The sequence below is a fragment of the Globicephala melas genome, chromosome 11 (genome assembly GCF_963455315.2).
Source record: "Globicephala melas chromosome 11, mGloMel1.2, whole genome shotgun sequence".
Classification (NCBI taxonomy): Eukaryota; Metazoa; Chordata; class Mammalia; order Artiodactyla; family Delphinidae; genus Globicephala; species Globicephala melas.
The window spans coordinates 59,393,112-59,409,348 of record NC_083324.2 but is presented as its reverse complement, the minus strand read 5'-3'; the positions used below and the strand labels follow the sequence as shown (position 1 = coordinate 59,409,348).

Genomic DNA, 16,237 nt, shown 5'->3' with positions numbered 1-16,237 from the left:
TATTCATCAGAGTGAGGTCTCCCAGAGCTCCTCATCTCAGCACGAAGACCCAGCTCTACCCAACAGCCTGCAAACTCCAGTGCTGGAAGCCTCAGGCCAAACAACTAGTAAGACAGGAACACACTCCCACCATCAAAAAAAAAAAAAAAAAGAGATGACAAAAAACATGTGTCACACATTAAAGAGCAAGTAAAAACCTACAAGACCAAATAATCGAAGAGGAAATAGGCAACCTACCTGAAAAAGAACTCAGTGTAATGATAGTAAAGATTATCCAGAATCTTGGAAATAGAATGGAGGCACGGATTGAGAAAATGCAAGAAATGTTTAACAAAGATCTAGAAGAACTAAAGAACAAACAAACAGAGATGAACAACACAATAACTGAAATGAAAAATACGTAGAAGGAATCAATAACAGAATAACTGAGGCAGAAGAACGAATAAGTGAGCTGGAAGGTAGAATGGTGCAAATAACTGCCAAGGAGCAGAAGAAAACAAAAAGAATGAAAAGAATTGAAGACAATCTCAGAGACCTCTGGGACAACACTAAACACACCAACATTCAGATTATAGGGGTCCCAGAAGAAGAAGAGAAAAAGAAAGGTTTGAGAAAATATTCAAAGAGATTATAGTGAAAAAATTCCCTAAACATGGGAAAGGAAATAGTCACCCAAGTCCAGGAAGTGCAGAGTCCCATACAGGGTAAACCCTAGGAGAAACACACCAAGACACATACTAATCAAACTAACAAAAATTAAATTCAAAGAAGAAATATTAAAAGCAGCAAGGGAAAAGCAAAGAATAACATACAAAGGAATCCCCATAAGAATATCAGCTGATTTTTCAGCAGAAACTCTGCAGGCCAGAAGGGAGTGGCAGGATGTACTTAAAGTGATGAAAGAAAAAGACCTACAACCAAGATTACTTTACCAGCAAGGATATCATTCAGATCCAATAGAGAAATCAAAAGCTTTACAGACAAGCAAAAGGAAGAGAATTCACCACCAAACCAGCTTTACAAGTGCCAAAGGAACTTCTGTAGGCGGGAAGCACAAGAGAAGAAAAAGACCCACAAAACCAACCCAAAACAATTAAGAAAATGGTAATAGGAACATACATATCGATAATAACCTTGAATGTAAATGGATTAAATGCTCCCACCAAAAGACACAGACTGGCTGAATGTATACAAAAACAAGACCCATATATATGCTGTCTACAAGAGACCCACTTCAGACCTAGCAACATATACAGACTGAAAGTGAAGGAGTGGAAAAAGATATTCCACACAAATGGAAATTAAAAGAAAGCTGGAGTAGCAATACTCGTATCAGATAAAGTAGACTTTAAAATAAAGACTGTTACAAGAGATAAGGAAGGACACTACATAATGATCAAGGGATCAGTCCAAGAAGAAGATATAACAATTACCAATATTTATGCACCCAACATAGGAGCACCTCAATACATAAGGCAAATGCTAACAGCCATAAAAGGGGAAGTCAACAGTAACACAATAATAGTAGGGGACTTTAACACTCCACTTACACCAATGGACAGATCATCCAAACAGGAAATAAATAAGGAAACACAAGCTTTAAATGATGCAGTAGACAAGATAGATTCAATTGTTATTTATAGGACATTCCACCTGAAAGTGGTGGAATACACTTGCTTCTCAAGTGCACACAGAACATTCTCCAGGATAGATCACATCTTAGGTCACAAATCAAGCCTTGGAAAATTTAAGAAAGTTGAAATTGTATCAAGCATCTTTTCTGACCACAACGCTATGAGATTGGAAATTAATTACAGAAAAATAAGCTGTAAAAAAACACAAATACATAGAGGCCAAACAGTGCACTACTAAATAACCAAGAGATCACTGAAGAAATCAAAGAAGAAATTAAAAAAAATACATAGAAACAGATGACAACAAAAACACTATTCAATTTTAAGGAAGATCCTTTCCCCAGACTATGTTAAGTGTGTTATTTATGGGTCATGGGCAAAGTCTCTTTGAGAGAGGAGTGGTTTGCAAGTTGTCCCCCCTTTCTGCCCATTTCCTCAGTATGCTCACTTCTTTTCCCAAATCAGATGTTACAGATGTGTTAACACCACATAGGTAATAAAGCATTTGAGATGAGTTCAGAATCTGTTAGTCACTATGACAAGTAGGGTTTTTCTCAAGGGTAGTTTCAGCTTTTACCCATGTAAATTTCATTCATTGTATTAAAGACTTTAGCATTTGAGAAAGTTTTTTTAAACTTTGAAATTCTTGTTTATCAATTGTAAAGAATAAATTTATCTAGATTTCATTCTTTCCTAAGAAAGAAACTGACTCACACAGATACTTTAGCTCATTTTTTGCTATTCATTCATGACTTTTTTTTTCTTATTTGATTCTCCTTATGTATAACTTGTTTTTTAAAACTAGATGACAGAAAACAATAAGAAAACAAAACTACCCGAAAGGAAGATAATGAAACTAAAGTAAAACTCATTCTTGCAGAATTTTAGTAGATGTTAACTGTGACTAAAAATATGGTAGAAAATGTTTTCCAGCTCTTCTAGGCCTTTGTGAATTGTTGGTGTCTCACTGTTAAAGTGGATTGTCCATCTTTTGTGATGGAAAGGTTTTAAAGAAAATTTGTTAAAATCTTCACTGGATAAATCACTTTCAGAGATAATGTGTTGTGCTTGACTAGTTGATCAGTTACCAGCTTTGCTTGTTGATATTCCAGGAGTTAAGATGACTTGCCTGAAGGGATGTACCCCTAAGGTGTGTGGAAATAGCTGGGTGACAGGAAAAGGGTGACTAATTTGGGGGTGATTTTAGCCAGCAAATGTTTTTTGAGCATTGACTATGTATGGCCACAGAGTTCAAATTCTATTGTAAGAAATGCCAGAGAACTTTCTTTTTAAAAAGCCTGCTTATTTTTAATTACTGACAGTAGTTTAAAATAAGTAGGCTATTGGCTGGCATATAGTAATATTTAATCTCAATTAAATTTACTTAATTTAAGGTGTTAAATTTACTTAATTAAATATTTACTTAATTTAAGGTGTTTTTTTTTTTAAAGATTTTTGTAGGGAACTCTTCTGATAGATGGTTTAATTTTGTATGTAAGAAAATGTCTTTATAGTCTACCAGAGGCTTGCCATATTACTTTCTTTGGATAAACTAATTTTGTTTCCCATGGCATGTTATCCAGAGCACTGATCCTATAGGATACACTTTGAGAAACAAAAAAGTAATTTGGTGACTTATCAAGTTGGGATACTGTGTATTCACTGAAAGGAAAATCACACGTGTGTTAGCACTTCAAAGTTTTGGAAGTCCTACACAGAAGGGACCTTTTGAACTCTGTTTTGAAACCAATGGTTCTAAATTTGATTACAGAGAATTTTAAAAAATGTATATAATGCATATTAACATCTTTGGAAAATTAGTATTCTATGGCCATACTTAGAACAAAGTTGTGTAGAAGATTTTTTTCAGAGTAAAATCTTGAATCTCCCTGTCCCCCTACTTACCCTTGCTGATAGAATATCCTGTTATAGTGATAAGTAGGTCATTCAATATTCTGGTCTATTTCTTGCAAATCCAGCATTTGTGGATTTGTGATTTCTTTTTAACAACCTTTTTGAGACACAGTATGTTGTACAGTAAGTCCCCTACTTATTAATGAGTTCCATTCTGAGAGCGTGTTCATAAGTCCAATTTGTTTGTAAGTCCAACAAAGTTAGCCTACATACCCAACTAACACAATCGGCTATATAGTACTGTACTGTAATAGGTTTATAATACTTTTCACACAAATAATATGTAAGAAACAAACACACACAAAATATAAAGAAAACATTTAAAATCTTACAGTACAGCACCTTGAAAAGTACAACAGCTGGCATACAGGGGCTGGCATCGAGTGAACAGGCAAGAAGAGTTACTGACTGGAGGAGATCCTGGGCTTGAAATATAGATACTGTACTACCGTACTCTATACAATACTGTACAGTAAAGTACACAAAATCACAACCAGTTGTAGAGTATGCACACATGTGACAATGTACGCCAGACATGTGAACTAACTTACTTGACTGGACATGCAAACACACATTCGTATCTTTGAAAGCTCTCATCTTGAAGGTTCGTGTGTAGGGGACTTACTGTACTGGTTAAGTGAATGGATTCTAGAATCAGGTTGGAGAACGAGAGTTTAAATCCTGGCATTGTTATTTATCCTTGTGCAATTTATTTGACCTTCATGTGCCTCAGTTTTCCCATCATAAAATGGGAACAATAATAGTACCAATCTCATAGAGTTATTGTGAGAATTAGATCTAAGATGCTTTTAGACAATGCCTGGCACGTGGTAAGTGGTTAATAAGTGTTACTTGTTAAATACAGCATGATTAGAGTATGCAAATAGCTTTATTAATAACGTAACTAGAAAGATTTAGAGACTGTAACAGTCTAAAGCATCTAGTTTAGTGGTTGGCACTGGCCCACTGCCTGTTTTTATAAATAAAATTTTATTGGAACATAGCCATGCCCATTTGTTTACATATTATCTATGGCTGCTTTCATGCTGCAGCAGCAGAGTTGAGTAGTTGCAAAAGAGACTGTATGGGCTGCAAAGCCTAAAATATTTACACTGTGGTCTTTTATGGAAAAAGTTTGCCAGCCTTTGATCTAGATGCAATAGATGCTTTATGCTGGCACATTTTAAGTACTAATGTGTGTCTGCTCTTATACTATTCACTGAACAAATATTTAATAGGCTTCTGTATACTTAAGACTATATATGGAAAATTTGAAGGAAAATGTATAAAAGGTTAAAGATGAAAATAATCATTCATATTTCCATTCCAGAGATAGCCATTGACGTTCATCATATTTATTTTCTGCCTTTTCCCTCTCTGCAGATAGAGTTACATATAGCTTGAAATAATCTTTGTTTATATTTGGCCTTATTTGTTTAATACTATTTGGTGACCCACTTGATATCAAAAGTATATTTCTGCTTCAATGAAAAAGTTTTGTTAGTGTTTCTAATGACTTTCATGAAATGTACACACCATAATTTACTTAAATGTACCCTATTGTTGGAGATTAATTTGTTGCAAACTTTGTGCAAATGTAGATGACATTGGGATCAACATCTTAGAGCATGAACCTTTGGTTTGACTTACCTCTTTAAGATAGAGTTCTAGGTGTGGAGTTACAGGAATAAAGGATAATCAATATTTTCTGATCGCTGTTGTGACAAAATCATTTTCTTAAGGAAACCGGATTAGTAACCATAGGTTAATTGAGTTTTTTCTTAATATCTTTAGGAAAAAGTAGATTTTCAACATGCTCATGGGTTACAAGAATTGGAATTTATTCGAGGACATTCTGATACAGAAGCAGCGAGACTGTGTGTGGACCAATGGTTAAAAATGCCAGGTAGGTATTCTTTAGAGATCAGAGTGGAACATAAGATTACCAAGCTTCCCTAAAGCCTTAAAACATTGTGTCTGTTTTATTCAGTTGCTAATAAGTACATAAAGTATTGAAATTTAGTTCAGTAATACTTAACAGAAGACCTACTTTACCAATTGTCTTCCTACTTTGGCAAAAGTATATTTTGAGTATAAGTAATCCTTGAGCTGATCATTTATTCATTCATATGTCTTCTAGTTATTACCCTCTATGGGAGGGCGTGTAACAGGTTACTTGAGGTCAGGCTTCTCTAAGGAAGTGGAATTTAAGCTGAGATGGAAAGGATTAGCATTTACTTTTTTATTTGTCAGTGCAGCCTGTGTAGATATTTTGTTAAGGAAATGTCCATGTGGGAGGCTTATCAAAAGCAGTGGGTAGCTTCTTCATTGCTAACTCTTTGCAGACCTGAAATTCTTGGAAGAGTCACTGTGCAGTGTTTTCCTCCTACCAGATAATTTGGTAGAATTTTTAAGAGCCACCATGGCAACTTTTCTAGCTTGTCTTGTAGAAGACCCACTGAGCCCTTAAAGGCTTGGGATATCCACAGAAACCTTAGCTGTGGATTCAATCCAGCAGAAAGTTTAATTACAAAAAGTCTTAGAAATATCTATGTATGCAGTGCTCAACTTTGAACCTAGGTATCTTATTCTGTAGTTTTCAGAGGGCTTTTCTTTGAATAGAATCAAATTGCAACTTTTAAAATAATTCCAATAATTTGTAGATATTTTAACACCTGGCCACTCCCTGAAACTGTATTTTCTTCTTATCTCCCAATGTGTTTGTGCCTGGCAAACTCCCACCTTGCCCCATCCTCCTTTTTAAATACCCTTTCCTCTTTTTTTCTTCTTAATTGCCTGTGGGGTTAGCCCTACAGATAACATTCAATACTAGAGGTTGCTAGGTTTATTTAGTCGGCATAAGTTTGGTTGTTCAGCTGTCTTTGATCCCACAGTGCTTTATTCATTTCTCTCAAATAGTTTCTACCCTGTTATGTTGCATTGATAATTTTACCAGATTTATATGCTCCGTGGGGACAGAGACTAAGGCTTATTAATCCGTTTTAGTGTCAGTGCCTAAAAAGAAGGCTCAGCATAGAGATGTCCAATAAGTGTTGGTTGAATATTATACAAGAGTGGGCTGTAGGATTTGCATATGAACACAGAAAAGAAGCCTAGAACTCGGGTACCAAATGTGACTGTCATTCAACTAAAGAAAAGAATTGTTTGGCATTCCAGACCTACTTTAGAAAAAATACTTAGAAATTATGGTCCTTAGCTGCATCAGAATCACCTGGGAGTCTTAAATACACGTATCTGGGCCTCACCACTAGAGATAATTCTAGGGCATCTGTAGATTTGGGAAGATTCCTATGTGATTTTGGTAGGAAAATGGGCTAGAACTACAAGGCTCAATCTACAAGATCTCTTGTAAAAATCGTTCATCTCATGTGAATCTAACACTTACAAGTCTTGTCTAGAATGATTGCTGGGCCAGTAATATGTCCCTTTAGGCCTAATCCCTGGCCTCCAGATTGTCAGAATATTTTAATTCATTGTAAATTGAATTCATGAGCATCTGTTTATATATTTCTGGGAACTAATGAGTCACTTAGCTGTGTCTTTAGGATTCTTTGCAAGATGTGATATTGTATCAGTATATCACTTCAGGTGACATCTGGTTCATTGGTGGCTGATAAGCTTGTGCCTTGAGTTAAGGTCTTTAGTTATGCTCTTTTTATGTGATGGTTTTATCTTTTTACTTGGTCCCTGCCACTCCGTAACACTGAAGTCTGGGGTCTTTTGCTAGCACAGCTGCCTTAGCATTGGGCTATACTTGGTGTGGTGCAGTTCCATACATGGGCTTCAGAGAATGCTGAGATCTTTGAGGAGAGGAGAGCTGGGGAGAATAGAGATGGCATTGTTCTCGTCAATTATAAAAAGGGAGATTCTGCTTCTCAATAGCATTAAGGGACTTGTTCAATCTGTTCCAAAGTATCCAACCATTATAATTCAGTTCTTTGATTAGAAGTAGTTTGAATACTTTATAATTACTCAAACTGGAAATCCATCTTTTATAGACTTTTATAGTTAGGCCAGTTTCCACACATTTGATTACTTAGTAATTTAAAAACAACACTGTACTATTTAAGGGAAAGAGCTGTTTAAATCTCTCTGTATTTTGCCTTTCCATAGATAAAGCTTATTTTCTTTCTGGCTTGTTTTCTCCACTTTGATTTTTATCCAGAACCTCTGTTTGGCTAAATAAAGGTTTTAATAGGCAACACCTGGAATGTGGATGGACAGGAAATAAAAATTATTATAATTCTGACTGCATTAAAAAATTAAAGATAAAAAAGTATATTGTTGTTAATGCCTCTTTTAATATGATTAATGCTATGTTAGTCGTTGTTTATTGGTAGAACACATTTATAAGCATTTTGGCAGCATTTAATAGAGGCATTTCCCCCATTAACAGCAGAAAAGCATGGAAACTTTCAACATATATAACCATTTGGGGATCTTAACTAGATGATGTTAAAGGAATAACATTTATTCTAGTTAAATGCTTAGGGGCTTCGTAGAAATTGCCATAAAGATAAATACGCAGCTTTTTGTTGTATGAAATATTTAAGGTATTTGAGTGAAACAATTTATAAGAAATAATAGTAAAAGATAATAACCAAACTATCTAGAGTATATATTAGAATCCTCCTGGCAGTTTTTACAATTCTTTGTTTATACAGCATAACTCTAAATTTTTCATTGTGTAACATGTATTGGGAGTTTGCCTGGGAAGAAAATTTGGCTAAGTCTAGAAAGTTATGTGACTGTTAAGACCAAGATTATAAAGAAAGAAAAGGGATGAAGAATGGACCAGGATAAAGGGATAATTAAGGCATTCTCCTTGTCTCTCTGTCCTCTTCACTCCTTCCCACCCTCCCAGTTGCATTGTTTGACATAATGTTCATAGAACCCAGATCCTCTATAATATAACTAAACCTTACGATGTGTTTAAGATAGTTAAAAGAGAAAATAAGAATTAGAAGAAAAAATCTTTGCCAACTTGCATAAATGAAAAGAAGGGAGGCAGGAATAGGGGTTCTGTAGAGCAACTGGTTTTCTAATATATTCCATCTTTGATGTTTCCTGGCTGTTGAACTTAAGGGAACTGTTTTTTTCCTCAGATAATGTTACTTGGGGATGTTAACGGCTTCCCTTGTCCCAAATAGCTATTTACTTGTAGGTTGTTGTACCTTTTATAAGAAAGTTTGTAAACACCTAATTACAAGTAGGATCACCCAGTTGATGCTGCACATGTTTTTCATTGTTTTTTCATGATTCTGATTACCAGTCCAAAGGACAAGTATCTGAAATAGAAACTTAAGAATTTATATTCCAATGATGCAGGACTCAAAACAGGCAAAATTAATTCTGGAACAAAAGGTTCGTTCCGAAGAGGAGGCCAAATACGAGTGTCTGGGAAGCCAATTTCATGTCCCGTAATGCACTGTAACAAGCAGTTCGATAATGGGCACCTTCTCTTAGGACATTTGAAAAGGTAAGTGTGATATTCAGAATAGTGGATGCTGAAGATGAAATGAAAGCGTGATGCACCTCTGCCATTGTGATTATAGCTTTATATTCCAAACTCATTGTTCTGTGCTATTATGATATAATTTTTTCTAATGTACATTTCTTAGCCTTCCTAGAATGCTTGAAATCAGATTATTTTAGTGATATTCAATCCTAATATGTCTCATAAAATTCTGACCAGACTTTTTGCATTGATATGCATTTGGATCAGTTTTAGAGAAATGCAGTCCATTAGAAAATCCAGCATTTAGTAAATTTGAAGAGACACAAAGCACTTAACAGATATTTGGGCTAGCCTAAAGAAAGCTAGTATGGCATTACAAAATAAATGCTAAAGGCAAACCAAATGTACCAAAGTTAACAATAAATATTCTATTTATGAAATCCATTTTATTAATTTACTGAATTTTTGAATAGTAGAGCTTGAGAAAGTAAATATCAAGGGAAGGCAATATTAAAAGCATTAAATAGTCTTATCTTCAGTCTCCCCTTCTCATAGTTTAAAGATGGGAATTGAGAGTTTGGAGCTCTAAGCCTTCTCTTTTCCAGATGTCTCACCCTACTTACGCCTTACCTTACTCTTAGAGCCTTCTGGAGGGGCTTCAGCATTCTACAGATAACTGTATTCTAAGTATTTTTAAAAAGTCTCTGAGGCAGTTTTAAATGACACAAATTTGTTAAATGGTTAAAATGACATTTTAAAAGGATTAAAAGCCATTTTTAGGAAATAGGTGTGAGCCAGAAATCTTGGCATGAGATTATTATTCCAGTGGTTCATTTACAATTATTTGTGAGTTTTATGGTAAATAAAGCAGGAAGGAACAGGTGATGGCTGTACAGTTTTCAAACTGGAAGTTTACCAGTTTGGCAAGACATGCTTAAATCCATTTTATTGGATCTTGAGTACTTTTATGAAACATAAAGCTGTTGGTCACTGTTTGAAGAGATTGCATGGCATATGGGAACCACTTGATATTTCTTGAATATAAAGAACCTTAATATTTCAGTAGAAAAAGTGTAAAGTCCTGAATGTGTGTGTGTGTCTAGCTTAACAAATGAAGCAACATAGTTCTGCCCCTAGAATGTCAGATTTTCTAATGTTACCTCTCTTTTGCTGAGTAGGTTTGATCACTCTCCATGTGATCCAACAATTACACTGCATGGACCTTTCATCAGTTCTTTTGCTTGTGTAGTATGTTATAAAAATTTTGTTACTCAACAACAATATAGGGATCACCTTTTTGCTAAGGTAAGAGCATATCCTAAGCTAAGAGTAGGTATTCTTTTTCTGGAGAACCGTGGAATGGGATATAGGTGTTTTCTTGCTGTTCTTAAGGTTGCATTCAACAGTGATGCACATAAAGATCAAAATTATGATTGTCTATGGGGAATAAAATTACTTGGAACATTAAGTTATCATGGGCAGGTAACCCTGATAGCTGAAAGCCAGCAGTCTTAAAGAATATCATTTTTATGGAGTTGCTCTATGAAAATAACTTACTTTGTTCAAGATGTTCTGTGAGTTAGTCACATGATAACCAGAACATTATTCTTAAGTGTGCTGCCGTTCACTGCTGGTTGAATTGTTGGAGCCACGTAGTAAATAATGATTCCTTTATTAATGCTGGTATTAAGAAATAGATCTGGTATTTAAAAGGCTGGTATTTAACACCCACATTAAGTGTTAAATCTCAAGGGATATAAGATTGATTCATGATATTAGCAAATTCAATGTAATGAAGAACTCTGTAATAAGTGTTTCCCACACTTGATATTAGATATCTCACTAGTTAAAATTACAAAATGTTAATTGTGCAATATGTTCACTGTGGAAAAATTTTAAAATACTAACAAAAGGAAAATAAGAAATTACTTTTTAAAAAAATTTATTGAAGTATAGTTGATTTACAATGTTGTGTTAATTTCTGCTGTACAGCAAAGTGATTTAGTTATACATAAATATACATTCTTTTTTATATTCTTTTCCATTGTGGTTTATCATAGGATACTGAATATAGTTCCCTGTGCTATACAATAGGACCTTGTTGTTTATCCATTCTATATATAATAGTTTGCCTCTGCTAACCCCAAACTCCCAGTCCTTTCCTCCTCCATTTCCCCTCCCCCTTGGCAACCACAAGTCTACTGTCTGTGTCTGTGATTCTGTTTCTGTTTTGTAGATGTGTTAATTTCTGTTGTATTTTGGATTCCACATATAAGTGATATCATATGGTATTTTTCTTTCTTTTAAGAAATCGCTCTTAATTTCACTTATAGAGATAAGCATTGTTAACATTTTTATGTATATATTTCTGCTTTTTCTTCCTATGTAAATATTTTTACATAGGATAAAGTATGTAAATTTTTTCGTAATTAAGAAAAGCAGTGTGTTGTAAACATAAATGTTTAAATATATGTTGAATCAGTATGTACATTTAAAATCAATGAATGGCATTCTGTATGAATATATTATAGTTCATTTAATTTCCTATTAGATGTATTAATTGTTTACATTTTTCTGTTATTAAAAACAATAACACATTAAATATCCTTGTAGCTAGAAACCTGTGAGATCCATACATGATGTATTTGCTGAGTAAATATTAGGTTTTGAAGTAGTAAAATGCTAATGTCCAGAGAGAACTAGGGTTTTTCTTTAAACCATGTTTTCAGAATTTGCTAATCTCTAGCCCTATACTTGAAAATTCATGTGGGTAGTAACTTGGATTCTGTAGAGGTTCACACAGAAAATGAAGACTTGCACTCCCAGGTGTCTCTGGTTGAGTTCTGTGGTTGACTGACCCCTGTTCTGGTGCTGGAGAGTGTTCCCAGGATAGATGCGCCTATTAACGCTGAGTTCGTTGTATACTTAGTCATTAGTTTTGGGGAGCCTGTGTCTTGTTCAACCCTGATGAGTCACCGTAGTACGAGAGGAATCCATGTGCTCTAGAATGAATAAGCTGCAATGGTACATCATTAGGTGAAATAGGAGTTCAGGGGAAGGGGAGAGGAGTAGCAGAAGAAGCTGACAGAGCACTGCAGAGGAGAAGTGGTCCTCCAGGCTTGGGTTTGGATAGATGGAAAGGACAAGTGGTGTAATCACAGGAAGGTTTGAACAAGAGCCTACACAGAGTAGCAAATATGGGAATAGGTAGAGTGCAGAGAGCAGGTGACATAGCAGGCCTGAGACTTCTGTCCTTAGATGGACTTGCTTGCAAGGTTGGCACTGGGCTGTTGTCTAGGAACTTAGATTTGGCGGGTCCCTATGAATCTCTGATGAGTGGCCCTTTGTGTGTGAACTGTTGGTGCAGACAGTGTGGTTTATGCCGAACACCTAATTTCCTTGTGGAAATTAGGTGTGTCTGTGTGTCTCCGCTGGGAGAGGACCCTTGGAATCTTACACCTGGTTTCCTCTGGACCTTGCCCAGTGTGCTTTTCCCCCTTTGTATCCTTTTGCTGTAATAAATCATAGTCATGAGTACAACTGTACACCAAGTCCTGTGAGTCCTAGCCAACCACCAAGCCTGGGGATGGACCTGGGGACTCCCAACACAAGTACAATAGTAACTTGACTATAAAGGCACAAAATTTAAACTTGATATTGGCAAGATACTGGCACTATCACAGGACGTGACATGATGAAAATAATTGTTATATCTTCAGAGCTAGAGGGACTTTAAATTCTAGAACCAAATTCCTTCTCCTTTTTTAGGGACACCAAAGAGATGGGTGGTATTAGAATGGCACCAGTGTTCAGGGTGGATTCAAAGATGTGGACAAGGAGACCAGTTTAGGTGACTTCAGCAGTAACTTAGCTTTGAGATGAGAAAAGAGTTTACTTAGGTAATGACATTTAAAATAAAGACCTTAAAGTGGATCCAAAAGACACATTAAAGAAAGAAATGATAGGGCTGTCTAGTGCCCTGACACAGGTTTGGGGAGAGAAAGGAAAAGGGTGCAACTACATTCCATAGTTTTTTAGTGTTTGCAGTGGGTCACTAGTATTCCACCTTTTTCAGAACTGGAGTTCTTTCAGGGCAGTTTTTCTATTCCATGCTGTAAGCATATTCATCTTTTTTCTTCAGTAAATCTGAATAGATATTTTAACCTTAAAATTAATTAATACTCTCATTTGTGTTTTCCCAAATTTCATTAATTTGTTTCCTTTTTTTTCTGGGAATCACTCATCCTATGCTGTTTTGCCCTCCCTTTTGCCGTCTCTCTGGGAAGTAAATTTATGATATTCAGCCTTCTGGGAAGCAATCTGGTAAAACAGAGCAAAGGCTTTGGTGTCAGACAGACCTGGATTCCAGTTACTTTTATTAGCTATGTGTTCTCACCAAGTTACAGCACATCTGTGAGCTTGGTTCTTCATCTCTAAAGTGGAATTGTTATACTTACATACAAGATTGTTGAGAGAAAACATAATACAATATAAAGCACTTATGGCCTGACATATAGTTTTTAATAAAAGCTCCTATTGCTTATTCTTTGGCGTGTCTGTCACAAGGACTCGGAAGGAACCAGTCATTACGTATCTTAAATGAGCCAGAAGAGGTCGCTAGAAGATTGCATGCCTGTGAATTCTGTTTCATAAAGATGACGTTCTTCAATGAAATTGTGAAACTGTCCACAATTTGCATTGTTTGCCTTGCTGCCCTTCCGTTTTCTTTTTATCTCCAGTTTCTTCTGTCTAGACTCATGCCTCTCAAACTTCAAAGTGCACACAAATCACTTGGGAATCTTGTTAAAATGCAGGTTCTGACTCAGTAGATCTGATGTGGGGCCTTAGATTCAAGATTTCTAACAAGCTTCTAGGTGATGGCAGTGCTGCTGGTCTTTGAGTCATACTTTGAGTAGCAAGTGTCTAGTGTTTTCTGACATTCAAGCTATCCAGGGACTTCCCTTGTGGTCCAGCGGTTAAGACTCCGTGCTTCCACTGCAGGGGGCATGGGTTCAATCCCTAGTCAGATCACACATGCCTCGCAGGATGACCAAAAAAAAAAAAGACTGTCCAGTGGGTCTGTCACTGCGTAACTTCCTGCTTTTCTCCCTTTTGGTGCCGGTGGGGATGGTGGGGGATGTATCGTAAGCCCCAGGGTGCCTCATTGTCACTTGTCGGTCTCGGTGGGCATTACAACTCTCTCTCATTCTGTTCCTAGGGCCATTCTGTCATTGAAGGTGACTCTTCCCCCTCCCCAGCCTGAGGCAACTAGTACACTACTTTCTGTCTCTGTGGTTTTTGCCTTTTCCAGACATTTCATTAAATGGAATCCTACAATATGTGGCCTTCTGTGACAAGATTCTTTCACTTACCATGATGTTTTCAAGGCTTATCCATGTTGTGACATATGTCAGTACTTCATCCTTTTTATTGCCAAGTAATATTCCATTGTATGGACATATGCCACTTTCTGTTTATCAGTTCAGTTGGTGGACACTTGGGTTGTTTTCACTTTTTGACTGTTGTGAATAATGCTGATATAAACAAATGTACAAGTCTTCGTGTGGTCATACTTTTTCACTTCTCTAATGAGTTAATTGTTGGGCCACATGGTTATCATCTTTAAGTTTTTGAAGAACTGCCAAATTGTTACCCATCACAGTGTACCAGCTTACTTTCCCACCAACAATGTTCCAGTTTCTTCACATCCTTGCCAACACTTATTATCTGTCTTTTAAAATAGCCATCCTAGTGGGTACCTATGAAGTGGTATCTTATTATGGTTATACTTTTTTTAATGTATACATATTTGTATGGTGTGTTTTGATTTAATATAACTGGAAATATAATGGTAAAAAGGAATTGAGTACTTCCCAGATACCCTATTTCCCATTCCTTCCCCTGGTTTGTAGAAGTTATTTGCAAATATGCTATACTTTTGCAATAGGTATATTCCAATAAAATTTTATGTAGAATCACAGTTTTTGTTCTATTGAGCAAACAGTTTAAACAAGCTTATTTTGAATCCACTTATAACTCACAGTTGAACTAAAGCTTATTAGAGTTCTTCAGGTAGGGGTCATTTGTACAAATTGGTTGGTAGTAAATGCTTTTAGTGCTCTTATTTGGAACCTTCTAATTGGAATGCAAAGTGTCATACTGGGTGTTATCTTCTGCATGGCTGTCACCAAAATAAAATAGGGTGAGGAGTAGTGGAAAGAGCACAGGATTTACCACCACAGCTATAAAGCTGGGTGTGAATGGTAGCTTTGTCTCTTCTGAGGGTACAACTTGGAGGGGAGTGATAATTTTGTTGACTTATGTAAACTTAAGTTTTCTTATTTGTAAATAATGAAAATAGTACTTCACGGGGTTATTGTAAGGATTAAGTGGAAAAGCACATTTGAACTGTAAGGTGGTGCTTGACATATACTCAGTATAAATGTAAATTTCCTATCACTCCTCCTGTTGCATTTCATAAGCAACTACACAAACTATTTTGATATCCCTAATGTTAATGATAGTAAATTTAAGAAGACACAATGCAACTTTTAAGGCTATTATTCTAAAGACCATTAACAAGAAGTTACATTATATTTATACACAGCACACATACAGTTATACATATACATATAAATATACACTTAAAAATATTTCCAATTTGGGGATAGAGGAGACTCTTAGCCAAGTTTGGAAACCTGGACCCTAGAAAAGACATACCTGTTTGTATCAGAATTTTAAGGTGACCATATACTAAATTAATAGATGTTTGATGAAGAATATTTGAAAAATAGAGGATGAGACAGAGTTAGTTTTGATAACAGAGAATGGATACAAGTTGACCAGAGGGGAAAAAGCAAAAACAATCAAAACATGAGGCTGGAATGGAATAAGCAATGCACAGAATTGTATGAATAAATGCTCACACTCACTAGTAGACAGGAAAGGCAAATTAACATAACACACATCTGTAAGACTGCAGACATGACAATAAGATCTGTAATAGCTATTGTGCCAGGCTCACTCAGTGCTAGGGAATCGGAATTTGTAGAGCCTTTTTGAGGAGCAGTTACACAATATCTTTTAATATTCAAATAATGAACCTTTTAACCCAATGCGGCCAATCTTGGTAATGAGAGAAAAGCACTATTTAATGAGGATATATAGTCAACAATATTTACAAAACCATTGTTTACAGTGGCAAAAATAA

General features: G+C 35.8%; 1 protein-coding gene across 1 annotated transcript in view; it reads left to right on the top strand.

Moving 5' to 3' along the window:
- ZNF451 (zinc finger protein 451) overlaps positions 1–16,237 on the top strand; it is an 85,164-nt gene that overhangs the window by 32,364 nt on the left and 36,563 nt on the right. Inside the window, exons 5-7 of the mRNA XM_030841020.2 lie at positions 5,343–5,454; positions 8,898–9,048; positions 10,206–10,332. Coding sequence (XP_030696880.1) covers positions 5,343–5,454; positions 8,898–9,048; positions 10,206–10,332 — 390 coding nt within the window. The remainder of the gene's footprint in view (positions 1–5,342; positions 5,455–8,897; positions 9,049–10,205; positions 10,333–16,237) is intronic.